This window comes from Oncorhynchus mykiss, chromosome 21 (genome assembly GCF_013265735.2).
Source record: "Oncorhynchus mykiss isolate Arlee chromosome 21, USDA_OmykA_1.1, whole genome shotgun sequence".
Classification (NCBI taxonomy): Eukaryota; Metazoa; Chordata; class Actinopteri; order Salmoniformes; family Salmonidae; genus Oncorhynchus; species Oncorhynchus mykiss.
In genome coordinates this window covers 1607173-1634985 of record NC_048585.1, presented here as the reverse complement: position 1 = coordinate 1634985, position 27813 = coordinate 1607173, and the positions used below count along the sequence as shown (strand labels likewise).

General features: G+C 43.7%; 1 protein-coding gene across 3 annotated transcripts in view; it reads right to left on the bottom strand.

The window, feature by feature from the left end:
* Positions 1 to 27572, bottom strand: part of LOC110500915 (myelin regulatory factor-like protein) — a 61807-nt gene extending 34235 nt beyond the window's left edge. The window contains exons 1-4 of one of the 3 annotated variants that reach the window (XM_036956582.1): positions 27241 to 27572; positions 7713 to 7801; positions 5160 to 5242; positions 320 to 410 (exon numbers count right to left, since the gene is read on the bottom strand). In XM_036956582.1, coding sequence (XP_036812477.1) covers positions 320 to 399 — 80 coding nt within the window. In that variant the 5' untranslated portion in view covers positions 400 to 410; positions 5160 to 5242; positions 7713 to 7801; positions 27241 to 27572. The remainder of the gene's footprint in view (positions 1 to 319; positions 411 to 5159; positions 5243 to 7712; positions 7802 to 27240) is intronic. The other 2 variants (XM_036956580.1, XM_036956581.1) reach the window with 2 other exon arrangements.
* Positions 27573 to 27813: the final 241 nt, after the last annotated feature.

The following is a 27813-nucleotide window of genomic DNA, read 5'->3' as shown; positions in this document are numbered from 1 at the left end:
TCTTGACTAGCTAACAACAAAGCCTACAGCTGTAGCTGTTGGTGCCATGGTGGAGAGCTGCCCACCTGCAGCAGATACAGTATAGGGCAGGAACAAAAGCCTGCAGAACCAGTAGGTCTCCAGGAGGATGGTTGGCCACCCCAGCTCTAGGATTGTGCCGTTGTGTTGTAAACACTTATGTGTGTCGTCCATTCCATTTAACACAGCTGCTGTGTTTATGGGTGGTAGATGGACTAAGAACATGGATGCTTACCAGGTATTAGATGGTCCTGGAAACAGATTTACCCTCAAGTACAATAAAGTAAACATGGATGCTTACAATGTTGGGTCCATGTCGTTGCTGAGGTACTGTTCCAGTATGCTGGTGTCCACCACAGCACTCTCCAGGACCCCACTCATATCCTGGCATCCTGGAAACACACACACTTTTCATTACATTTCACAAGTGTCTCATTCTGGTTCACAGTCACTCTTAAAATCTTGCTCCCTCTCTCTCGCTCTAAATATTGCTCCCTCTCTCTCTCTCTCTCTCTAAATTTCCTCCCTCTCTCTCTAAATCTTGCTCCCTCTCTCTCTCTAAATCTTGCTCCCTCTCTCTCTCTAAATCTTGCTCCCTCTCTCTCTCTAAATCTTGCTCAGTCTTCCCCTCTCTTTCTCTCTAAATCTTTCTCTCTAAATCTTGCTCCCTCTCTCTCACTCAAGATCTTGCTCTCTCTCTCTCCCCTACAAAGCATGAATCTGCCAAGGTTATAGGTCACCAGGTGAAACTAACCCATCATTAATATCAGTATGTAACCATTACAGCGTATCAGAGTGTGGTCCATCACCTACAGGCTTGCTATAGCCTGCCCTATACATGGCTCCCTGTACTGTAGGAGACAGTAGTGACCACTGTTATCAGCCAGGACACAGCTCTCAGAGGCTCCCTGTACTGTAGGAGACAGTAGTAATCAATGTTATCAGCCAGGACACAGCTCTCATAGAGGCTCCCTGTCCTGTAGGAGACAGTAGTAATCACGGCTATCAGCCAGGACACAGCTCTCATAGAGGCTCCCTGTACTGTAGGAGACAGTAGTAATCACTGCTATCAGCCAGGACACAGCTCTCATAGAGGCTCCCTGTACTGTAGGAGACAGTAGTAACCACTGTTATCAGCCAGGACACAGCTCTCAGAGGCTCCCTATACTGTAGGAGACAGTAGTAATCACGGCTATCAGCCAGGACACAGCTCTCATAGAGGCTCCCTGTCCAGTAGGAGACAGTAGTAATCACGGCTATCAGCCAGGACACAGCTCTCATAGAGGCTCCCTGTACTGTAGGAGACAGTAGTAATCACGGCTATCAGCCAGGACACAGCTCTCAGAGGCTCCCTGTACTGTAGGTGACAGTAGTAATCACTGCTATCAGCCAGGACACAGCTCTCAGAGGCTCCCTGTACTGTAGGAGACAGTAGTAATCACTGTTATCAGCCAGGACACAGCTCTCATAGAGGCTCCCTGTACTGTAGGAGACAGTAGTAATCACTGTTATCAGCCAGGACACAGCTCTCATTGAAGCTCCCTGTACTGTAGGAGACACTGTTATCAGCCAGGACACAGCTCTCATAGAGGCTCCCTGTACTGTAGGAGATAGTAGTAAATCCCTATTATCTGCCAGAAAAGAGGCAGGTCGCTAGAAGAAATGACTGCTCAGTGTGTGCTGTGGTTGATGTCCCAGTCCTGCTGTGTATCTACACTCCCCTACATATTACATGTAGGCAGAAGCTTAGTATCTGGTCCCATATACAGTGCCTTGCGAAAGTATTCGGCCCCCTTGAACTTTGCGACCTTTTGCCACATTTCAGGCTTCAAACATAAAGATATAAAATTGTATTTTTTTGTGAAGAATCAACAACAAGTGGGACACAATCATGAAGTGGAACGACATGTATTGGATTTTTCAAACTTTTTTAACAAATCAAAAACTGAAAAATTGGGCGTGCAAAATTATTCAGCCCCCTTAAGTTAATACTTTGTAGCGCCACCTTTTGCTGCGATTACAGCTGTAAATCGCTTGGGGTATGTCTCTATCAGTTTTGCACATCGAGAGACTGCCATTTTTTCCCATTCCTCCTTGCAAAACAGCTCGAGCTCAGTGAGGTTGGATGGAGAGCATTTGTGAAAAGCAGTTTTTAGTTCTTTCCACAGATTCTCGATTGGATTCAGGTCTGGACTTTGACTTGGACATTCTAACACCTGGATATGTTTATTTTTGAACCATTCCATTGTAGATTTTGCTTTATGTTTTGGATCATTGTCTTGTTGGAAGACAAATCTCCGTCCCAGTCTCAGGTCTTTTGCAGACTCCATTAGGTTTTCTTCCAGAATGGTCCTGTATTTGGCTCCATCCATCTCCCCATCAATTTTAACCATCTTCCCTGTCCCTGCTGAAGAAAAGCAGGCCCAAACCATGATGCTGCCACCACCATGTTTGACAGTGGGGATGGTGTGTTCAGCTGTGTTGCTTTTACGCCAAACATAACGTTTTGCATTGTTGCCAAAAAGTTCAATTTTGGTTTCATCTGACCAGAGCACCTTCTTCCACATGTTTGGTGTGTCTCCCAGGTGGCTTGTGGCAAACTTTAAACAACACTTTTTATGGATATCTTTAAGAAATGGCTTTCTTCTTGCCACTCTTCCATAAAGGCCAGATTTGTGCAATATACGACTGATTGTTGTCCTATGGACAGAGTCTCCCACCTCAGCTGTAGATCTCTGCAGTTCATCCAGAGTGATCATGGGCCTCTTGGCTGCATCTCTGATCAGTCTTCTCCTTGTATGAGCTGAAAGTTTAGAGGGACGGCCAGGTCTTGGTAGATTTGCAGTGGTCTGATACTCCTTCCATTTCAATAGTATCGCTTGCACAGTGCTCCTTGGGATGTTTTAAGCTTGGGAAATCTTTTTGTATCCAAATCCGGCTTTAAACTTCTTCACAACAGTATCTCGGACCTGCCTGGTGTGTTCCTTGTTCTTCATGATGCTCTCTGCGCTTTTAACGGACCTCTGAGACTATCACAGGGCAGGTGCATTTATACGGAGACTTGATTACACACAGGTGGATTGTATTTATCATCATTAGTCATTTAGGTCAACATTGGATCATTCAGAGATCCTCACTGAACTTCTGGAGAGAGTTTGCTGCACTGAAAGTAAAGGGGCTGAATAATTTTGCACGCCCAATTTTTCAGTTTTTGATTTGTTAAAAAAGTTTGAAATATCCAATAAATGTCGTTCCACTTCATGATTGTGTCCCACTTGTTGTTGATTCTTCACAAAAAAATACAGTTTTATATCTTTATATTTGAAGCCTGAAATGTGGCAAAAGGTCGCAAAGTTCAAGGGGGCCGAATACTTTCGCAAGGCACTGTACCTAGCATACCAAATACATACCTAGCATACCAAATGCATACCAAGCATACCAAATGCACACCTAGCATACCAAATAGCATACTAAATACATACCAAGCATACCAAATACATACCAAGCATACCAAATACATACCTAGCATACCAAATGCATACCAAGCATATCAAATACATACCTAGCATACCAAATACATACCAAGTACATACCAAGTACATACCTATCATACCAAATACATACCAAGCATACCAAATACATACCTAGCATACCAAATACATACCTAGCATACCAAATACATACCAAGCATACCAAATACATACCTAGCATACCAAGTACATACCTAGCATACCAAATACATACCTAGCATACCAAATACATACCTAGCATACCAAATACATACCTAGCATACCAAATACATACCAAATACATACCTAGCATACCAAATACATACCTAGCATACCAAATACATACCTAGCATACCAAATAAATACTTAGCATGTACCCAAGTTAAATGCAAGGAGACATTTTACAGTCACAAACACTCACGCAACAACAAGACCTGAACTTAAAAAACATTTTTACAAGTTTTCTAAGTTCTTTAAAGAATGTCCTACTAGCTTGTCCCTGAGAGTGATGTGTCTGGCCTTGATCTAATTACTGTGTGGCTCTGATTGTGGGACAGGTGGCCTTGAGCTGCCCATGACGTCAGAGCTCTGCTGCACCTGTGTAGATACGGGGCTGGGAAGTGTCTCTGGTCTGCTGACTCTATGACCGTATTTCAATTGTCATAAGCATCTTATCTGTCCTCGTATGCTGTCCATTTTTTAGCTTACAAAATGTGAAATAACTGGCTCCTTTGAACTTTAACTCCAGATATGGAATGTGTGAGTAGGGAAGAGGACCAAGCTTTCGTAGAACTATCAACACAGAACCGGCATCTTTTATTTCAGCTCTTGAAACATGTGACCAACACTTCACATTTATATTTGTTTTCAGTATACATGGTCACCGGCTTCATTAGGAAATGTGTTGATGATGTTGTACCCACAATAACAATCCGGACATACCCCTAACCAAAAACCCTGGATGAACGGAGATATCCGTACAATGCAGAGAGCCTGTACTGCTGCATTCAATGTCAGCAGAACGGATCCCGATGACTCTGTGGGGCGCAGCGCGGCTAGCAGGTACGAGCTCTGCAAATCCATTAGGGACGCAAAAACACAGCCTCAAACTTGAATTGATGTTCCACAACTCAGACTCACAACGCATGTGGCAAGGACCACAGACTGTCACAGACTACAAAAGGCAAATCCAGCTGTGTGGTGCCCACCGAAGCTCCCAGCTCAGTTTAACACATTCTGTTCTTGCTTCGAGGCAGACAATAGCGAGACAATCCGGGAAGACTCTCGCTACTCCAGACAACCAGGAAGTCTCTCGCTCCTCCAGACAACCAGGAAGTCTCTCGCTCCTCCAGACAACCAGGAAGTCTCTCGCTCCTCCAGACAACCAGGAAGTCTCTCGCTGCTCTAGACAACCAGGTGCTTTCACTCTCTGATGCTGATGTGAGGAAAACTCTCAAAAAAAGAGTGAATACTCCACGTCTTCAGAGTGTGTGCTGACCAGCTAGTCTTCACTGACATCTTCAACCTGTCCCAGGCTGTAGTCCCCACCTGCTTTAAGGAGACCACCATCGTCCCAGTGCCCAAGAAAAATAAAGTGGCATGCCCAAATGTCTATCGCCCCGTCGCGCTCACCTCAGTCCTCATGAAGTGCCCGGAGAGGCTGGTCATGGCCCACATCAAGGCCAGCATGTCAGGCCCACTGGACCCACTTACATCTGGAAAGAGGAACACCTATGTGAGAATGCTGTTCATTGACTACAGTTCAGCATTCAACACTATTGTTCCCTCCAAGTTTGTTACCAAACTCAAAGCCCTGGGTCAGGACACCAAGCTCTGCAACTGGATTCTGGACTTCCTGACGGGCAGACCACGGGCTGTGAGGATTGGCAACAATACCTTCTCCACACTGACTCAACACAGGGCCCCCCCCCCCCCGCCCAGGGGTGTGTCCTCAGTCCTCTGCTGTACTTCCTGTTCATCCACCATCCACGACTGTGTGGCTTTGCACCACACCAACTCCATCATCTAGTCTCCATGACGACACCACGGTTGTAGGCCTGATAACCTACCAAGAACAACGAGTCAGTCTATAGGGAGGAGGTAAGTGAACTGGAATTGTGGTGTCAGGACAACAACCTCTATGTCAATGTCAGCAACAACAACCAAAAATGAGTTCGTTGTTGACTTCAGGAAGCAGAGGAGGGAACACGCCCCGATCCACATCAGCGGGACTGCGGTAGAGAGAGTCACAAGTTTCAAGTTCCTCGGCATCCACAGAGTACTTACCATGGACAAACAACACCACCACTCTTGTCAAGAGGGCACAACAGCGTCTCTACTTCCTAATGCTAACCCGGGTCCTCTCCAAATACAACCACTGCACCATCGAGAGCATCCTGACTGATTGCATCACGGCCAAGTATGGGAATTGCTCCGTCCACGACTACACACACATCACAACTGCTGCTACCTGACTGTTACTACACTGCTCAGTTTATACACTGCCCCCCCCCATCCCCCCTTCTCCAATACACCTGGAAATATTGATCTACAAATTGTGCCTTCCTTTATTATACTTAATAAGCAACAAAAAATATATATCTTCTACTGAGACATTTATTTTCAAATTCTTATTTTATAGTAGTTCTTCTTGTTGTTGCATTGTTCTAGAAGGAACCTACAAGTAAGCATTTCATTGGACGATGCATGTACGGGATATGTGTGGTATACGACTAATAAACAACTTGACAGTGGACCGATCTAGCCAAACGACTATCTATTTCTCAATTGAAACCGCCTCACAACATGACCTATTAACTCATCTAACTGTAGTAACTCACAACATGACCTATTAACTCATCTAACTGTAGTAACTCACAACATGACCTATTAACTCATCTAACTGTAGTAACTCAGAACATGACCTATTAACTCATCTGACTGTAGTACCTCACAACATGACCTATTAACTCATCTAACTGTAGTAACTCACAACATGACCTATTAACTCATCTAACTGTAGTAACTCACAACATGACCTATTTACTCATCTGACTGTAGTAACTCACAACATGACCTATTAACTCATCTAACTGTAGTAACTTTGCGAAGATGAATCACTGTTTGAATATATTTTTAACCTAATGGGTGATCTTTACACCTGACGGGTGACCGTTACCCCTGACGGGTGACCGTTACCCCTGACGGGTGACCGTTACCCCTGACGGGTGATCGTTACCCCTGACGGGTGATCGTTACCCCTGACGGGTGATCGTTACCCCTGACGGGTGACCGTTACCCCTGACGGGTGATCATTACCCCTGACGGGTGATCGTTACCCCTGACGGGTGACCATTTGACTGTTCTGAAAGGTTAGAGACATCGAATCAGAGCCTCTCTCCCCCACCCCCTCTCTTTCTCTCCCTCTCCCCCACTCTCTCCCCCTCCCCTCCCCACCCTCTCTCTTTCTCTCCCTCTCCCCCACCCTCTCCCCACCCTCTCTCTCTCCTCCACCCCACCCCACCCTCTCTCCCTCTCCCACCCCCCTCCACCCTCTCTCGCCCTCCCTCTCCTCGACCCCACCCTCTCCCTCTCCCCCCCCTCTCTCCTCCACCCCACCCTCTCTCTCTCTTCTTCTCCCTCCACCCTCTCTCTCACCCCCCTCTCTCTCCTCCCCCCCCCTCTCTCTCCTCTCTCCTCCCCCACCCCTCTCTCTCCTCCCCGTCCCTCTCTCATATTGATAATTCTGTCCAAACCCTGAGAGCTTTAGCCACTTCATATTTCTGTGAAAAGGCCTTTGACATTAATGTTCTGGGATCAGCTAAGACACCTCAGGAACAACACTACTTCCCCTAAGGATTATGTGTTGAAAAACACACACTCATAATTCCATACACACTCACTCACCCACTCACACACCAGAGGAGGCTGGTGGGAGGAGGTTTAGGAGGATGGGCTCATTGTAATGGCTGGAATGGAATTAGTGCAACGGAGTCAAACATGTGGTTTCTATGTGTTTGATACCGTTCCATTTATTCCATTCCAGCCTTTACAATGAGCCCATCCTCCTAAAGTACCTCCTCCCACCAGCTTCCTCTGACTCGCACAACCCTCTCACACACACACACACACACACACACTAGGGAATAGGGTGCTGTTTTGGGACACAACTATAGAATGTCTTACCGTCAAAGAACTGCTGCAGCGCTTCATTCTCTCCCAGAACATCAACGGGCACCGGGAGTCCTCCTGGGGGCTCCATGGTGATCAGCTGCCTGAGATACACAGCTGTTATTGGGGGTGAAACAGTAGGCAAGGCCTAGGCTTGAGCACTGTGTAGGCCCGAGCATGTTCATGAGGAGGTAAACACACAGACGGTACAAAATGGAAGAAACCCCTTCACCAATGCCAACCTATTATTTTTTAGGCTTGCACGGTAGGCTTTGAATGTAACTCCAGACTCTTAGAAAATTGGAGGCTCTGCTATTTCTGTCAGGAAAACATACTGGCCGAGGTAAAACTATTTCTGTCAGGAAAATATACTGGCCTAGGTCAAACTATTTCTGTCAGGAAAATATAGTAGCCTAACTGAAAGTCAACCTGCCATGGAGTAAACTAACTGTCCGTATCCCCTGGTAACAGTTTCATAAAGCTGTTCTACACCTGACATGGAGTAAACTAACTGTCCGTATCCCCTGGTAACAGTTTCATAAAGCTGTTCTACACCTGACATGGAGTAAACTAACTGTCCGTATCCCCTGGTAACAGTTTCATAAAGCTGTTCTACACCTGACATGGAGTAAACTAACTGTCCGTATCCCCTGGTAACAGTTTCATAAAGCTGTTCTACACCTGACATGGAGTAAACTAACTGTCCGTATCCCCTGGTAACAGTTTCATAAAGCTGTTCTACACCTGACATGGAGTAAACTGTCCGTATCCCCTGGTAACAGTTTCATAAAGCTGTTCTTCACCTGACATGGAGTAAACTGTCCGTATCCCCTGGTAACAGTTTCATAAAGCTGCTCTACACCTGACATGGAGTAAACTAACTGTCCGTATCCCCTGGTAACAGTTTCATAAAGCTGCTCTACACCTGACATGGAGTAAACTAACGGTCCGTATCCCCTGGTAACAGTTTCATAAAGCTGCTCTACACCTGACATGGAGTAAACTAACTGTCCGTATCCCCTGGTAACAGTTTCATAAAGCTGTTCTTCACCTGACATGGAGTAAACTGTCCGTATCCCCTGGTAACAGTTTCATAAAGCTGCTCTACACCTGACATGGAGTAAACTAACTGTCCGTATCCCCTGGTAACAGTTTCATAAAGCTGTTCTACACCTGACATGGAGTAAACTAACTGTCCGTATCCCCTGGTAACAGTTTCATAAAGCTGTTCTACACCTGACATGGAGTAAACTAACTGTCCGTATCCCCTGGTAACAGTTTCATAAAGCTGTTCTTCACCTGACATGGAGTAAACTGTCCGTATCCCCTGGTAACAGTTTCATAAAGCTGCTCTACACCTGACATGGAGTAAACTAACTGTCCGTATCCCCTGGTAACAGTTTCATAAAGCTGCTCTACACCTGACATGGAGTAAACTAACGGTCCGTATCCCCTGGTAACAGTTTCATAAAGCTGCTCTACACCTGACATGGAGTAAACTAACTGTCCGTATCCCCTGGTAACAGTTTCATAAAGCTGTTCTTCACCTGACATGGAGTAAACTGTCCGTATCCCCTGGTAACAGTTTCATAAAGCTGCTCTACACCTGACATGGAGTAAACTAACTGTCCGTATCCCCTGGTAACAGTTTCATAAAGCTGTTCTACACCTGACATGGAGTAAACTAACTGTCCGTATCCCCTGGTAACAGTTTCATAAAGCTGTTCTACACCTGACATGGAGTAAACTAACTGTCCGTATCCCCTGGTAACAGTTTCATAAAGCTGTTCTACACCTGACATGGAGTAAACTAACTGTCCGTATCCCCTGGTAACAGTTTCATAAAGCTGTTCTACACCTGACATGGAGTAAACTAACTGTCCGTATCCCCTGGTAACAGTTTCATAAAGCTGTTCTACACCTGACATGGAGTAAACTAACTGTCTGTATCCCCTGGTAACAGTTTCATAAAGCTGCTCTACACCTGACATGGAGTAAACTAACTGTCCGTATCCCCTGGTAACAGTTTCATAAAGCTGTTCTTCACCTGACATGGAGTAAACTAACTGTCCGTATCCCCTGGTAACAGTTTCATAAAGCTGTTCTACACCTGCCATGGAGTAAACTAACTGTCCGTATCCCCTGGTAACAGTTTCATAAAGCTGCTCTTCACCTGACATGGAGTAAACTAACTGTCCGTATCCCCTAGTAACAGTTTCATAAAGCTGTTCTACACCTGACATGGAGTAAACTAACTGTCCGTATCCCCTGGTAACAGTTTCATAAAGCTGTTCTACACCTGACATGGAGTAAACTAACTGTCCGTATCCCCTGGTAACAGTTTCATAAAGCTGTTCTACACCTGACACGGAGTAAACTAACTGTCCGTATCCCCTGGTAACAGTTTCATAAAGCTGTTCTACACCTGACATGGAGTAAACTAACTGTCCGTATCCCCTGGTAACAGTTTCATAAAGCTGCTCTTCACCTGACATGGAGTAAACTAACTGTCCGTATCCCCTGGTAACAGTTTCATAAAGCTGCTCTACACCTGACATGGAGTAAACTAACGGTCCGTATCCCCTGGTAACAGTTTCATAAAGCTGCTCTACACCTGACATGGAGTAAACTAACTGTCCGTATCCCCTGGTAACAGTTTCATAAAGCTGTTCTTCACCTGACATGGAGTAAACTGTCCGTATCCCCTGGTAACAGTTTCATAAAGCTGCTCTACACCTGACATGGAGTAAACTAACTGTCCGTATCCCCTGGTAACAGTTTCATAAAGCTGTTCTACACCTGACATGGAGTAAACTAACTGTCCGTATCCCCTGGTAACAGTTTCATAAAGCTGTTCTACACCTGACATGGAGTAAACTAACTGTCCGTATCCCCTGGTAACAGTTTCATAAAGCTGTTCTACACCTGACATGGCGTAAACTAACTGTCCGTATCCCCTGGTAACAGTTTCATAAAGCTGTTCTACACCTGACATGGAGTAAACTAACTGTCCGTATCCCCTGGTAACAGTTTCATAAAGCTGTTCTACACCTGACATGGAGTAAACTAACTGTCTGTATCCCCTGGTAACAGTTTCATAAAGCTGCTCTACACCTGACATGGAGTAAACTAACTGTCCGTATCCCCTGGTAACAGTTTCATAAAGCTGTTCTTCACCTGACATGGAGTAAACTAACTGTCCGTATCCCCTGGTAACAGTTTCATAAAGCTGTTCTACACCTGCCATGGAGTAAACTAACTGTCCGTATCCCCTGGTAACAGTTTCATAAAGCTGCTCTTCACCTGACATGGAGTAAACTAACTGTCCGTATCCCCTAGTAACAGTTTCATAAAGCTGTTCTACACCTGACATGGAGTAAACTAACTGTCCGTATCCCCTGGTAACAGTTTCATAAAGCTGTTCTACACCTGACATGGAGTAAACTAACTGTCCGTATCCCCTGGTAACAGTTTCATAAAGCTGTTCTACACCTGACACGGAGTAAACTAACTGTCCGTATCCCCTGGTAACAGTTTCATAAAGCTGTTCTACACCTGACATGGAGTAAACTAACTGTCCGTATCCCCTGGTAACAGTTTCATAAAGCTGTTCTTCACCTGACATGGAGTAAACTAACTGTCCGTATCCCCTGGTAACAGTTTCATAAAGCTGTTCTACACCTGACATGGAGTAAACTAACTGTCCGTATCCCCTGGTAACAGTTTCATAAAGCTGTTCTTCACCTGACATGGAGTAAACTAACTGTCCGTATCCCCTGGTAACAGTTTCATAAAGCTGTTCTACACCTGACATGGAGTAAACTAACTGTCCGTATCCCCTGGTAACAGTTTCATAAAGCTGTTCTACACCTGACATGGAGTAAACTAACTGTCCGTATCCCCTGGTAACAGTTTCATAAAGCTGTTCTACACCTGACATGGAGTAAACTAACTGTCCGTATCCCCTGGTAACAGTTTCATAAAGCTGTTCTACACCTGACATGGAGTAAACTAACTGTCCGTATCCCCTGGTAACAGTTTCATAAAGCTGTTCTACACCTGCCATGGAGTAAACTAACTGTCCGTATCCCCTGGTAACAGTTTCATAAAGCTGTTCTACACCTGCCATGGAGTAAACTAACTGTCCGTATCCCCTGGTAACAGTTTCATAAAGCTGTTCTACACCTGACATGGAGTAAACTAACTGTCCGTATCCCCTGGTAACAGTTTCATAAAGCTGTTCTACACCTGACATGGAGTAAACTAACTGTCCGTATCCCCTGGTAACAGTTTCATAAAGCTGTTCTACACCTGACATGGAGTAAACTAACTGTCCGTATCCCCTGGTAACAGTTTCATAAAGCTGTTCTACACCTGCCATGGAGTAAACTAACTGTCCGTATCCCCTGGTAACAGTTTCATAAAGCTGTTCTACACCTGACATGGAGTAAACTAACTGTCCGTATCCCCTGGTAACAGTTGCATAAAGCTGTTCTACACCTGACATGGAGTAAACTAACTGTCTGTATCCCCTGGTAACAGTTTCATAAAGCTGTTCTACACCTGACATGGAGTAAACTAACTGTCCGTATCCCCTGGTAACAGTTTCATAAAGCTGTTCTACACCTGACATGGAGTAAACTAACTGTCCGTATCCCCTGGTTACAGTTTCATAAAGCTGTTCTACACCTGACATGGAGTAAACTAACTGTCCGTATCCCCTGGTAACAGTTTCATAAAGCTGTTCTACACCTGACATGGAGTAAACTAACTGTCCGTATCCCCTGGTAACAGTTTCATAAAGCTGTTCTACACCTGACATGGAGTAAACTAACTGTCCGTATCCCCTGGTAACAGTTTCATGAAGCTGCTCTACACCTGACATGGAGTAAACTAACTGTCCGTATCCCCTGGTAACAGTTTCATAAAGCTGTTCTACACCTGACATGGAGTAAACTAACTGTCCGTATCCCCTGGTAACAGTTTCATAAAGCTGTTCTACACCTGACATGGAGTAAACTAACTGTCCGTATCCCCTGGTAACAGTTTCATAAAGCTGTTCTTCACCTGACATGGAGTAAACCAACTGTCCGTATCCCCTGGTAACAGTTTCATAAAGCTGTTCTACACCTGACATGGAGTAAACTAACTGTCCGTATCCCCTGGTAACAGTTTCATAAAGCTGTTCTTCACCTGACATGGAGTAAACTAACTGTCCGTATCCCCTGGTAACAGTTTCATAAAGCTGTTCTTCACCTGACATGGAGTAAACTAACTGTCTGTATCCCCTGGTAACAGTTTCATAAAGCTGTTCTACACCTGACATGGAGTAAACTAACTGTCCGTATCCCCTGGTAACAGTTTCATAAAGCTGTTCTTCACCTGACATGGAGTAAACTAACTGTCCGTATCCCCTGGTAACAGTTTCATAAAGCTGTTCTTCACCTGACATGGAGTAAACTAACTGTCCGTATCCCCTGGTAACAGTTTCATAAAGCTGTTCTTCACCTGACATGGAGTAAACTAACTGTCCGTATCCCCTGGTAACAGTTTCATAAAGCTGTTCTACACCTGACATGGAGTAAACTAACTGTCCGTATCCCCTGGTAACAGTTTCATAAAGCTGTTCTACACCTGACATGGAGTAAACTAACTGTCCTTATCCCCTGGTAACAGATTCATAAAGCTGCTCTACACCTGACATGGAGTAAACTAACTGTCCGTATCCCCTGGTAACAGTTTCATAAAGCTGCTCTTCACCTGACATGGAGTAAACTAACTGTCCGTATCCCCTGGTAACAGTTTCATAAAGCTGTTCTACACCTGACATGGAGTAAACTAACTGTCCGTATCCCCTGGTAACAGTTTCATAAAGCTGCTCTACACCTGACATGGAGTAAACTAACTGTCCGTATCCCCTGGTAACAGTTTCATAAAGCTGCTCTACACCTGACATGGAGTAAACTAACTGTCCGTATCCCCTGGTAACAGTTTCATAAAGCTGTTCTTCACCTGACATGGAGTAAACTAACTGTCCGTATCCCCTGGTAACAGTTTCATAAAGCTGTTCTTCACCTGACATGGAGTAAGCTAACTGTCCGTATCCCCTGGTAACAGTTTCATAAAGCTGTTCTTCACCTGACATGGAGTAAGCTAACTGTCCGTATCCCCTGGTAACAGTTTCATAAAGCTGTTCTACACCTGACATGGAGTAAACTAACTGTCTGTATCCCCTGGTAACAGTTTCATAAAGCTGTTCTACACCTGACATGGAGTAAACTAACTGTCCGTATCCCCTGGTAACAGTTTCATAAAGCTGTTCTTCACCTGACATGGAGTAAACTAACTGTCTGTATCCCCTGGTAACAGTTTCATAAAGCTGCTCTTCACCTGACATGGAGTAAACTAACTGTCCGTATCCCCTGGTAACAGTTTCATAAAGCTGTTCTACACCTGACATGGAGTAAACTAACTGTCCGTATCCCCTGGTAACAGTTTCATAAAACTGTTCTACACCTGACATGGAGTAAACTAACTGTCCGTATCCCCTGGTAACAGTTTCATAAAGCTGTTCTACACCTGACATGGAGTAAACTAACTGTCCGTATCCCCTGGTAACAGTTTCATAAAGCTGTTCTACACCTGACATGGAGTAAACTAACTGTCCGTATCCCCTGGTAACAGTTTCATAAAGCTGTTCTACACCTGCCATGGAGTAAACTAACTGTCCGTATCCCCTGGTAACAGTTTCATAAAGCTGTTCTACACCTGACATGGAGTAAACTAACTGTCCGTATCCCCTGGTAACAGTTGCATAAAGCTGTTCTACACCTGACATGGAGTAAACTAACTGTCCGTATCCCCTGGTAACAGTTTCATAAAGCTGTTCTACACCTGACATGGAGTAAACTAACTGTCCGTATCCCCTGGTAACAGTTTCATAAAGCTGTTCTACACCTGACATGGAGTAAACTAACTGTCCGTATCCCCTGGTTACAGTTTCATAAAGCTGTTCTACACCTGACATGGAGTAAACTAACTGTCCGTATCCCCTGGTAACAGTTTCATAAAGCTGTTCTACACCTGACATGGAGTAAACTAACTGTCCGTATCCCCTGGTAACAGTTTCATAAAGCTGTTCTACACCTGACATGGAGTAAACTAACTGTCCGTATCCCCTGGTAACAGTTTCATGAAGCTGCTCTACACCTGACATGGAGTAAACTAACTGTCCGTATCCCCTGGTAACAGTTTCATAAAGCTGTTCTACACCTGACATGGAGTAAACTAACTGTCCGTATCCCCTGGTAACAGTTTCATAAAGCTGTTCTACACCTGACATGGAGTAAACCAACTGTCCGTATCCCCTGGTAACAGTTTCATAAAGCTGTTCTTCACCTGACATGGAGTAAACCAACTGTCCGTATCCCCTGGTAACAGTTTCATAAAGCTGTTCTACACCTGACATGGAGTAAACTAACTGTCCGTATCCCCTGGTAACAGTTTCATAAAGCTGTTCTTCACCTGACATGGAGTAAACTAACTGTCCGTATCCCCTGGTAACAGTTTCATAAAGCTGTTCTTCACCTGACATGGAGTAAACTAACTGTCTGTATCCCCTGGTAACAGTTTCATAAAGCTGTTCTACACCTGACATGGAGTAAACTAACTGTCCGTATCCCCTGGTAACAGTTTCATAAAGCTGTTCTTCACCTGACATGGAGTAAACTAACTGTCCGTATCCCCTGGTAACAGTTTCATAAAGCTGTTCTACACCTGCCATGGAGTAAACTAACTGTCCGTATCCCCTGGTAACAGTTTCATAAAGCTGCTCTTCACCTGACATGGAGTAAACTAACTGTCCGTATCCCCTAGTAACAGTTTCATAAAGCTGTTCTACACCTGACATGGAGTAAACTAACTGTCCGTATCCCCTGGTAACAGTTTCATAAAGCTGTTCTACACCTGACATGGAGTAAACTAACTGTCCGTATCCCCTGGTAACAGTTTCATAAAGCTGTTCTACACCTGACACGGAGTAAACTAACTGTCCGTATCCCCTGGTAACAGTTTCATAAAGCTGTTCTACACCTGACACGGAGTAAACTAACTGTCCGTATCCCCTGGTAACAGTTTCATAAAGCTGTTCTTCACCTGACATGGAGTAAACTAACTGTCCGTATCCCCTGGTAACAGTTTCATAAAGCTGTTCTACACCTGACATGGAGTAAACTAACTGTCCGTATCCCCTGGTAACAGTTTCATAAAGCTGTTCTTCACCTGACATGGAGTAAAATAACTGTCCGTATCCCCTGGTAACAGTTTCATAAAGCTGTTCTACACCTGACATGGAGTAAACTAACTGTCCGTATCCCCTGGTAACAGTTTCATAAAGCTGTTCTACACCTGACATGGAGTAAACTAACTGTCCGTATCCCCTGGTAACAGTTTCATAAAGCTGTTCTACACCTGACATGGAGTAAACTAACTGTCCGTATCCCCTGGTAACAGTTTCATAAAGCTGTTCTACACCTGACATGGAGTAAACTAACTGTCCGTATCCCCTGGTAACAGTTTCATAAAGCTGTTCTACACCTGCCATGGAGTAAACTAACTGTCCGTATCCCCTGGTAACAGTTTCATAAAGCTGTTCTACACCTGACATGGAGTAAACTAACTGTCCGTATCCCCTGGTAACAGTTTCATAAAGCTGTTCTACACCTGACATGGAGTAAACTAACTGTCCGTATCCCCTGGTAACAGTTTCATAAAGCTGTTCTACACCTGACATGGAGTAAACTAACTGTCCGTATCCCCTGGTAACAGTTTCATAAAGCTGTTCTACACCTGACATGGAATAAACTAACTGTCCGTATCCCCTGGTAACAGTTTCATAAAGCTGTTCTACACCTGCCATGGAGTAAACTAACTGTCCGTATCCCCTGGTAACAGTTTCATAAAGCTGTTCTACACCTGACATGGAGTAAACTAACTGTCCGTATCCCCTGGTAACAGTTTCATAAAGCTGTTCTACACCTGACATGGAGTAAACTAACTGTCCGTATCCCCTGGTAACAGTTTCATAAAGCTGTTCTACACCTGACATGGAGTAAACTAACTGTCCGTATCCCCTGGTAACAGTTTCATAAAGCTGTTCTACACCTGACATGGAGTAAACTAACTGTCCGTATCCCCTGGTAACAGTTTCATAAAGCTGTTCTACACCTGCCATGGAGTAAACTAACTGTCCGTATCCCCTGGTAACAGTTTCATAAAGCTGTTCTACACCTGACATGGAGTAAACTAACTGTCCGTATCCCCTGGTAACAGTTTCATAAAGCTGTTCTACACCTGACATGGAGTAAACTAACTGTCCGTATCCCCTGGTAACAGTTTCATAAAGCTGTTCTACACCTGACATGGAGTAAACTAACTGTCCGTATCCCCTGGTAACAGTTTCATAAAGCTGTTCTACACCTGACATGGAGTAAACTAACTGTCCGTATCCCCTGGTAACAGTTTCATAAAGCTGTTCTACACCTGACATGGAGTAAACTAACTGTCCGTATCCCCTGGTAACAGTTTCATAAAGCTGTTCTTCACCTGACATGGAGTAAACCAACTGTCCGTATCCCCTGGTAACAGTTTCATAAAGCTGTTCTACACCTGACATGGAGTAAACTAACTGTCCGTATCCCCTGGTAACAGTTTCATAAAGCTGCTCTACACCTGACATGGAGTAAACTAACTGTCCGTATCCCCTGGTAACAGTTTCATAAAGCTGTTCTACACCTGACATGGAGTAAACTAACTGTCCGTATCCCCTGGTAACAGTTTCATAAAGCTGTTCTACACCTGACATGGAGTAAACTAACTGTCTGTATCCCCTGGTAACAGTTTCATAAAGCTGCTCTACACCTGACATGGAGTAAACTAACTGTCTGTATCCCCTGGTAACAGTTTCATAAAGCTGTTCTTCACCTGACATGGAGTAAACTAACTGTCCGTATCCCCTGGTAACAGTTTCATAAAGCTGCTCTACACCTGACATGGAGTAAACTAACTGTCCGTATCCCCTGGTAACAGTTTCATAAAGCTGCTCTACACCTGACATGGAGTAAACTAACTGTCCGTATCCCCTGGTAACAGTTTCATAAAGCTGTTCTTCACCTGACATGGAGTAAACTAACTGTCCGTATCCCCTGGTAACAGTTTCATAAAGCTGTTCTACACCTGACATGGAGTAAACTAACTGTCCGTATCCCCTGGTAACAGTTTCATAAAGCTGTTCTACACCTGACATGGAGTAAACTAACTGTCCTTATCCCCTGGTAACAGATTCATAAAGCTGCTCTACACCTGACATGGAGTAAACTAACTGTCCGTATCCCCTGGTAACAGTTTCATAAAGCTGCTCTACACCTGACATGGAGTAAACTAACTGTCCGTATCCCCTGGTAACAGTTTCATAAAGCTGTTCTTCACCTGACATGGAGTAAACTAACTGTCCGTATCCCCTGGTAACAGTTTCATAAAGCTGTTCTACACCTGACATGGAGTAAACTAACTGTCCGTATCCCCTGGTAACAGTTTCATAAAGCTGTTCTACACCTGACATGGAGTAAACTAACTGTCCTTATCCCCTGGTAACAGATTCATAAAGCTGCTCTACACCTGACATGGAGTAAACTAACTGTCCGTATCCCCTGGTAACAGTTTCATAAAGCTGCTCTTCACCTGACATGGAGTAAACTAACTGTCCGTATCCCCTGGTAACAGTTTCATAAAGCTGTTCTACACCTGACATGGAGTAAACTAACTGTCCGTATCCCCTGGTAACAGTTTCATAAAGCTGCTCTACACCTGACATGGAGTAAACTAACTGTCCGTATCCCCTGGTAACAGTTTCATAAAGCTGCTCTACACCTGACATGGAGTAAACTAACTGTCCGTATCCCCTGGTAACAGTTTCATAAAGCTGTTCTTCACCTGACATGGAGTAAACTAACTGTCCGTATCCCCTGGTAACAGTTTCATAAAGCTGTTCTTCACCTGACATGGAGTAAACTAACTGTCCGTATCCCCTGGTAACAGTTTCATAAAGCTGTTCTTCACCTGACATGGAGTAAGCTAACTGTCCGTATCCCCTGGTAACAGTTTCATAAAGCTGTTCTACACCTGACATGGAGTAAACTAACTGTCTGTATCCCCTGGTAACAGTTTCATAAAGCTGTTCTACACCTGACATGGAGTAAACTAACTGTCCGTATCCCCTGGTAACAGTTTCATAAAGCTGTTCTTCACCTGACATGGAGTAAACTAACTGTCTGTATCCCCTGGTAACATTTTCATAAAGCTGCTCTTCACCTGACATGGAGTAAACTAACTGTCCGTATCCCCTGGTAACAGTTTCATAAAGCTGTTCTACACCTGACATGGAGTAAACTAACTGTCCGTATCCCCTGGTAACAGTTTCATAAAGCTGTTCTACACCTGACATGGAGTAAACTAACTGTCCGTATCCCCTGGTAACAGTTTCATAAAGCTGTTCTACACCTGACATGGAGTAAACTAACTGTCCGTATCCCCTGGTAACAGTTTCATAAAGCTGTTCTACACCTGACATGGAGTAAACTAACTGTCCGTATCCCCTGGTAACAGTTTCATAAAGCTGTTCTACACCTGACATGGAGTAAACTAACTGTCTGTATCCCCTGGTAACAGTTTCATAAAGCTGCTCTACACCTGACATGGAGTAAACTAACTGTCCGTATCCCCTGGTAACAGTTTCATAAAGCTGTTCTACACCTGACATGGAGTAAACTAACTGTCCGTATCCCCTGGTAACAGTTTCATAAAGCTGTTCTACACCTGCCATGGAGTAAACTAACTGTCCGTATCCCCTGGTAACAGTTTCATAAAGCTGCTCTTCACCTGACATGGAGTAAACTAACTGTCCGTATCCCCTGGTAACAGTTTCATAAAGCTGTTCTACACCTGACATGGAGTAAACTAACTGTCCGTATCCCCTGGTAACAGTTTCATAAAGCTGCTCTACACCTGACATGGAGTAAACTAACTGTCCGTATCCCCTGGTAACAGTTTCATAAAGCTGCTCTACACCTGACATGGAGTAAACTAACTGTCCGTATCCCCTGGTAACAGTTTCATAAAGCTGTTCTTCACCTGACATGGAGTAAACTAACTGTCCGTATCCCCTGGTAACAGTTTCATAAAGCTGCTCTACACCTGACATGGAGTAAACTAACTGTCCGTATCCCCTGGTAACAGTTTCATAAAGCTGTTCTTCACCTGACATGGAGTAAGCTAACTGTCCGTATCCCCTGGTAACAGTTTCATAAAGCTGTTCTACACCTGACATGGAGTAAACTAACTGTCTGTATCCCCTGGTAACAGTTTCATAAAGCTGTTCTACACCTGACATGGAGTAAACTAACTGTCCGTATCCCCTGGTAACAGTTTCATAAAGCTGTTCTTCACCTGACATGGAGTAAACTAACTGTCTGTATCCCCTGGTAACAGTTTCATAAAGCTCCTCTTCACCTGACATGGAGTAAACTAACTGTCCGTATCCCCTGGTAACAGTTTCATAAAGCTGTTCTACACCTGACATGGAGTAAACTAACTGTCCGTATCCCCTGGTAACAGTTTCATAAAGCTGTTCTACACCTGACATGGAGTAAACTAACTGTCCGTATCCCCTGGTAACAGTTTCATAAAGCTGTTCTACACCTGACATGGAGTAAACTAACTGTCCGTATCCCCTGGTAACAGTTTCATAAAGCTGTTCTACACCTGACATGGAGTAAACTAACTGTCCGTATCCCCTGGTAACAGTTTCATAAAGCTGTTCTACACCTGACATGGAGTAAACTAACTGTCCGTATCCCCTGGTAACAGTTTCATAAAGCTGTTCTACACCTGCCATGGAGTAAACTAACTGTCCGTATCCCCTGGTAACAGTTTCATAAAGCTGTTCTACACCTGACATGGAGTAAACTAACTGTCCGTATCCCCTGGTAACAGTTTCATAAAGCTGTTCTACACCTGACATGGAGTAAACTAACTGTCCGTATCCCCTGGTAACAGTTTCATAAAGCTGTTCTTCACCTGACATGGAGTAAACCAACTGTCCGTATCCCCTGGTAACAGTTTCATAAAGCTGTTCTTCACCTGACATGGAGTAAACCAACTGTCCGTATCCCCTGGTAACAGTTTCATAAAGCTGTTCTTCACCTGACATGGAGTAAACTAACTGTCCGTATCCCCTGGTAACAGTTTCATAAAGCTGTTCTTCACCTGACATGGAGTAAACTAACTGTCTGTATCCCCTGGTAACAGTTTCATAAAGCTGTTCTACACCTGACATGGAGTAAACTAACTGTCCGTATCCCCTGGTAACAGTTTCATAAAGCTGTTCTTCACCTGACATGGAGTAAACTAACTGTCCGTATCCCCTGGTAACAGTTTCATAAAGCTGTTCTTCACCTGACATGGAGTAAACTAACTGTCCGTATCCCCTGGTAACAGTTTCATAAAGCTGTTCTTCACCTGACATGGAGTAAACTAACTGTCCGTATCCCCTGGTAACAGTTTCATAAAGCTGTTCTACACCTGACATGGAGTAAATTAACTGTCCGTATCCCCTGGTAACAGTTTCATAAAGCTGTTCTACACCTGACATGGAGTAAACTAACTGTCCTTATCCCCTGGTAACAGATTCATAAAGCTGCTCTACACCTGACATGGAGTAAACTAACTGTCCATATCCCCTGGTAACAGTTTCATAAAGCTGTTCTACACCTGACATGGAGTAAACTAACTGTCCGTATCCCCTGGTAACAGTTTCATAAAGCTGTTCTACACCTGACATGGAGTAAACTAACTGTCCGTATCCCCTGGTAACAGTTTCATAAAGCTGTTCTACACCTGACATGGAGTAAACTAACTGTCCTTATCCCCTGGTAACAGATTCATAAAGCTGCTCTACACCTGACATGGAGTAAACTAACTGTCCGTATCCCCTGGTAACAGTTTCATAAAGCTGTTCTACACCTGACATGGAGTAAACTAACTGTCCGTATCCCCTGGTAACAGTTTCATAAAGCTGTTCTACACCTGACATGGAGTAAACTAACTGTCCGTATCCCCTGGTAACAGTTTCATAAAGCTGTTCTTCACCTGACATGGAGTAAACTAACTGTCCGTATCCCCTGGTAACAGTTTCATAAAGCTGTTCTTCACCTGACATGGAGTAAACTAACTGTCCGTATCCCCTGGTAACAGTTTCATAAAGCTGCTCTACACCTGACATGGAGTAAACTAACTGTCCGTATCCCCTGGTAACAGTTTCATAAAGCTGCTCTACACCTGACATGGAGTAAACTAACTGTCCGTATCCCCTGGTAACAGTTTCATAAAGCTGTTCTTCACCTGACATGGAGTAAACTAACTGTCCGTATCCCCTGGTAACAGTTTCATAAAGCTGTTCTTCACCTGACATGGAGTAAACTAACTGTCCGTATCCCCTGGTAACAGTTTCATAAAGCTGTTCTTCACCTGACATGGAGTAAGCTAACTGTCCGTATCCCCTGGTAACAGTTTCATAAAGCTGTTCTACACCTGACATGGAGTAAACTAACTGTCTGTATCCCCTGGTAACAGTTTCATAAAGCTGTTCTACACCTGACATGGAGTAAACTAACTGTCCGTATCCCCTGGTAACAGTTTCATAAAGCTGTTCTTCACCTGACATGGAGTAAACTAACTGTCTGTATCCCCTGGTAACAGTTTCATAAAGCTGCTCTTCACCTGACATGGAGTAAACTAACTGTCCGTATCCCCTGGTAACAGTTTCATAAAGCTGTTCTTCACCTGACATGGAGTAAACTAACTGTCCGTATCCCCGGTAACAGTTTCATAAAGCTGTTCTACACCTGACATGGAGTAAACTAACTGTCCGTATCCCCTGGTAACAGTTTCATAAAGCTGTTCTACACCTGACATGGAGTAAACTAACTGTCCGTATCCCCTGGTAACAGTTTCATAAAGCTGCTCTACACCTGACATGGAGTAAACTAACTGTCCGTATCCCCTGGTAACAGTTTCATAAAGCTGCTCTTCACCTGACATGGAGTAAACGAACTGTCCGTATCCCCTGGTAACAGTTTCATAAAGCTGTTCTACACCTGACATGGAGTAAACTAACTGTCCGTATCCCCTGGTAACAGTTTCATAAAGCTGTTCTACACCTGACATGGAGTAAACTAACTGTCCGTATCCCCTGGTAACAGTTTCATAAAGCTGTTCTACACCTGACATGGAGTAAACTAACTGTCCGTATCCCCTGGTAACAGTTTCATAAAGCTGTTCTACACCTGACATGGAGTAAACTAACTGTCCGTATCCCCTGGTAACAGTTTCATAAAGCTGTTCTTCACCTGACATGGAGTAAATTGTGTGTAAACTGGGAAGACGACTTCTGTATTTGGACTCCAGGTGTTCAGGAGTAAGACACGTTTAGACAGGTCAGACTTGTTTGTGCTTCATAACAAGAGCCCGTCTTCCTGCTCTTCACTTTGTGTTACTCTTCCAGGAAGAGCCTTTCTCTATTGAGCAAACGGTCCATCTGTCTTCCTGCTCTTCCAGGAAGAGCCTTTCTCTATTGACCAAACGGTCCACATGTCTTCCTGCTCTTCCAGGAAGGCCTTTCTCTATTGAGCAAACGGTCCATCCGTCTTCCTGCTCTTCCAGGAAGAGCCTTTCTCTATTGAGCAAACGGTCCATCTGTCTTCCTGCTCTTCCAGGAAGAGCCTTTCTCTATTGAGCAAACGGTCCATCCGTCTTCCGTTGGCCTCAGTGTTTTTCACTGAGGATCAGTTCAACTGTAGTAGTCTCTCTCTCTCTCTGCAAGCAGCCGACGCACTCAAGCTTTACTAAAGAAAACCACTGACTCTTCACACTTCATAACGTTCCTGACTGCTGTTATGGCGTTATATATGGTGTAATAATAATTAATAATAAGTATTGCCTGCTTGCTGACAGGGTGTGTGTGTGTGTGTGTGTGTAATATACTGTACATTATAGCTAATCCATGATTAATCATCATCATTACTATTGTCTCTAGTCTCTCTCAGCTCATTTAGGGAATGTGTAATTGATTTGGCTGGTCTGTTACCAGGGGATACGGACAGTTAGTCCCTCTCAGCTCAGCTCATTTAGGGAAATGTGTAATTGCTTTGGCTTTACACACGAGAGGCTTTCTGTAATAATATACACCATGCATCCCAAATGGCACCCTGTTCCCTTTGTAGTACACAGCTTTAGACTAGGGCCCATAGGGACTATTTTGGGAATAGTCTGTCATTTGGGACAAAGATACAGTGACTAAACTGCTGTGAACAACGAGGCTATTTTCTCCTAGATATTGACTTTATAACATTGTCAGTTTTGTTCTATGAATTTATGACACACTAAAGTCAGCCGATACATTATGAGAAACGGTCAGCCTTATGATAATGAAGAAGGATGTTCAAAATTATTTGGTAAAAAAAACATATCAGTCAGTCCCAGATAAAGATCTGGATGCTTCTGTACCACTAACAATTCAAGTGGCCTTTTAAAAAGACAAAACAAAAAAAAACAGGAAATATAAATCTTAAAGATTTACAAACACAGAGCTTTGACTAAAATATCCTGAACAAAGCTGAGAGACAGTAGTCAAATGGGAGTGTTGTAAATACTAAAAACCATTAGCTTCCTTCTAACAGTCAGTAGAGACGGAAAACAATTAGCTTCCTTCTTACAGTCAGTAGAGACGGAAAACAATTAGCTTCCTTCTTACAGTCAGTAGAGATGGAAAACCATTAGCTTCCTTCTAACAGTCAGTAGAGACGGAAAACAATTAGCTTCCTTCTAACAGTCAGTAGAAACAGAAAACCATTAGCTTCCTTCTAACTGTCAGTAGACGGAAAATCATTAGCTTCCTTCTAACAGTCAGTAGAGATGGAAAACCATTAGCTTCCATCTAGACTGTTAGAAGGAAGCTAATGGTTTTCTGTCTCTACTGACTGTTAGAAGGAAGCTAATGGTTTTCTGTCTCTACTGACTGTTAGAAGGAAGCTAATGATTTTCCGTCTACTGACAGTTAGAAGGAAGCTAATGGTTTTCTGTCTCTACTGACTGTTAGAAGGAAGCTAATTGTTTTCCGTCTCTACTGACTGTTAGAAGGAAGCTAATGGTTTTCCATCTCTACTGACTGTAAGAAGGAAGCTAATTGTTTTCCGTCTCTACTGACTGTTAGAAGGAAGCTAATGGTTTTCCGTCTCTACTGACAGTTAGAAGGAAGCTAATGGTTGTCCGTCTCTACTGACTGTTAGAAGGAAGCTAATGGTTTTCCGTCTCTACTGACTGTTAGAAGGAAGCTAATGGTTTCTCTTCTCTACTGACCTTAAGAAGGAAGCTAATGGTTTTCAGTCTCTACTGACAGTTAGAAGGAAGCTAATGGTTTTCCGTCTCTACTGACTGTTAGAAGGAAGCTAATGGTTTTCCGTCTCTACTGACAGTTAGAAGGAAGCTAATGGTTGTCCGTCTCTACTGACTGTTAGAAGGAAGCTAATGGTTTTCCGTCTCTACTGACTGTTAGAAGGAAGCTAATGGTTTCTCTTCTCTACTGACCTTAAGAAGGAAGCTAATGGTTTTCAGTCTCTACTGACAGTTAGAAGGAAGCTAATGGTTTTCCGTCTCTACTGACTGTTAGAAGGAAGCTAATGGTTTTCTGTCTACTGACTGTTAGAAGGAAGCTAATGGTTTCTCTTCTCTACTGACTGTTAGAAGGAAGCTAATGGTTTCTCTTCTCTACTGACTGTTAGAAGGAAGCTAATGGTTTCTCTTCTCTACTGACTGTTAGAAGGAAGCTAATGGTTTTCCGTCTCTACTGACTGTTAGAAGGAAGCTAATGGTTTTCTGTCTACTGACTGTTAGAAGGAAGCTAATGGTTTCTCTTCTCTACTGACTGTTAGAAGGAAGCTAATGGTTTTCCATCTCTACTGACTGTTAGAAGGAAGCTAATGGTTTCTCTTCTCTACTGACTGTTAGAAGGAAGCTAATGGTTTTCTGTCTACTGACTGTTAGAAGGAAGCTAATGGTTTTCCGTCTCTACTGACTGTTAGAAGGAAGCTAATGGTTTCTCTTCTCTACTGACTGTTAGAAGGAAGCTAATGGTTTTCCCTCTACTGACTGTTAGAAGGAAGCTAATGGTTTTCCGTCTCTACTGACTGTTAGAAGGAAGCTAATGGTTTTCCGTCTCTACTGACTGTTAGAAGGAAGCTAATGGTTTTCTGTCTCTACTGACTGTTAGAAGGAAGCTAATGGTTTCCCTTCTCTACTGACTGTTAGAAGGAAGCTAATGGTTTCTCTTCTCTACTGACTGTTAGAAGGAAGCTAATGGTTTTCCGTCTCTACTGACCGTTAGAAGGAAGCTAATGGTTTTCCGTCTCTACTGACTGTTAGAAGGAAGCTATTGGTTTCCCTTCTCTACTGACTTTTAGAAGGAAGCTAATGGTTTTCCGTCTCTACTGACTGTTAGAAGGAAGCTAATGGTTTTCCCTCTACTGACTGTTAGAAGGAAGCTAATGGTTTTCCGTCTCTACTGACTGTTAGAAGGAAGCTAATGGTTTTCCGTCTCTACTGACTGTTAGAAGGAAGCTAATGGTTTTCTGTCTCTACTGACTGTTAGAAGGAAGCTAATGGTTTCTCTTCTCTACTGACTGTTAGAAGGAAGCTATTGGTTTCCCTTCTCTACTGACTGTTAGAAGGAAGCTAATGGTTTTCCCTCTACTGACTGTTAGAAGGAAGCTAATGGTTTTCCGTCTCTACTGACTGTTAGAAGGAAGCTAATGGTTTTCCGTCTCTACTGACTGTTAGAAGGAAGCTAATGGTTTTCTGTCTCTACTGACTGTTAGAAGGAAGCTAATGGTTTCCCTTCTCTACTGACTGTTAGAAGGAAGCTAATGGTTTCTCTTCTCTACTGACTGTTAGAAGGAAGCTAATGGTTTTCCGTCTCTACTGACCGTTAGAAGGAAGCTAATGGTTTTCCGTCTCTACTGACTGTTAGAAGGAAGCTATTGGTTTCCCTTCTCTACTGACTTTTAGAAGGAAGCTAATGGTTTTCCGTCTCTACTGACTGTTAGAAGGAAGCTAATGGTTTTCCGTCTCTACTGACTGTTAGAAGGAAGCTAATGGTTTCTCTTCTCTACTGACTGTTAGAAGGAAGCTATTGGTTTCCCTTCTCTACTGACTTTTAGAAGGAAGCTAATGGTTTTCCGTCTCTACTGACTTTTAGAAGGAAGCTAATAGTTTTCCGTCTCTACTGACTGTTAGAAGGAAGCTAATGGTTTTCCGTCTCTACTGACTGTTAGAAGGAAGCTAATGGTTTTCCGTCTCCACTGACTTTTAGAAGGAAGCTAATGGTTTTCCGTCTCTACAGTCAGTAGAGAAAGGAAAGGCTGAATGTGAACCTTACCGTTTCTCCAAAATGGAGTCCTGGCTGGTAGTTCCGTTGACAACCTTCTCTCCGACTTCAGTTTACGTCTCTCAGGTACAATCCATTTGGCAAACAGTATCCATTAAATCCTCAGAGCCCAGTTACTCCACGTTTGTTCACCCACCCAGGTAGTTGTTTCGGTAGATTTAGGCCCTTTGGCGTTGACAATAATATTCCCAGAATTGTGTATCCAAAATAATGTATGTCACAGGTGTCTCTCCTGTGTACTTTGTTCTCTGGTCTGAAAGGTAAAAACCATTCACATACCCTGCGCAGGCGTTCTGCCTTTGTGTGCCAGGTGTCCTTGCCCTGGACCATAAAGCAGGTATTCATTACAAGGTGACACAGAGGGTAGTACACTAAAAAGCAGTCTTATCTCTGGCTTAGACACTCTGCAAATAGAACACTGTCATTACAGATATACAGTACAGTCCATACAGATATACAGTACAGTCCATACAGTACAGTCCATACAGATATACAGTACAGTCCACACAGATATACAGTACTCTCCATACAGATATACAGTACTGTCCATACAGATATACAGTA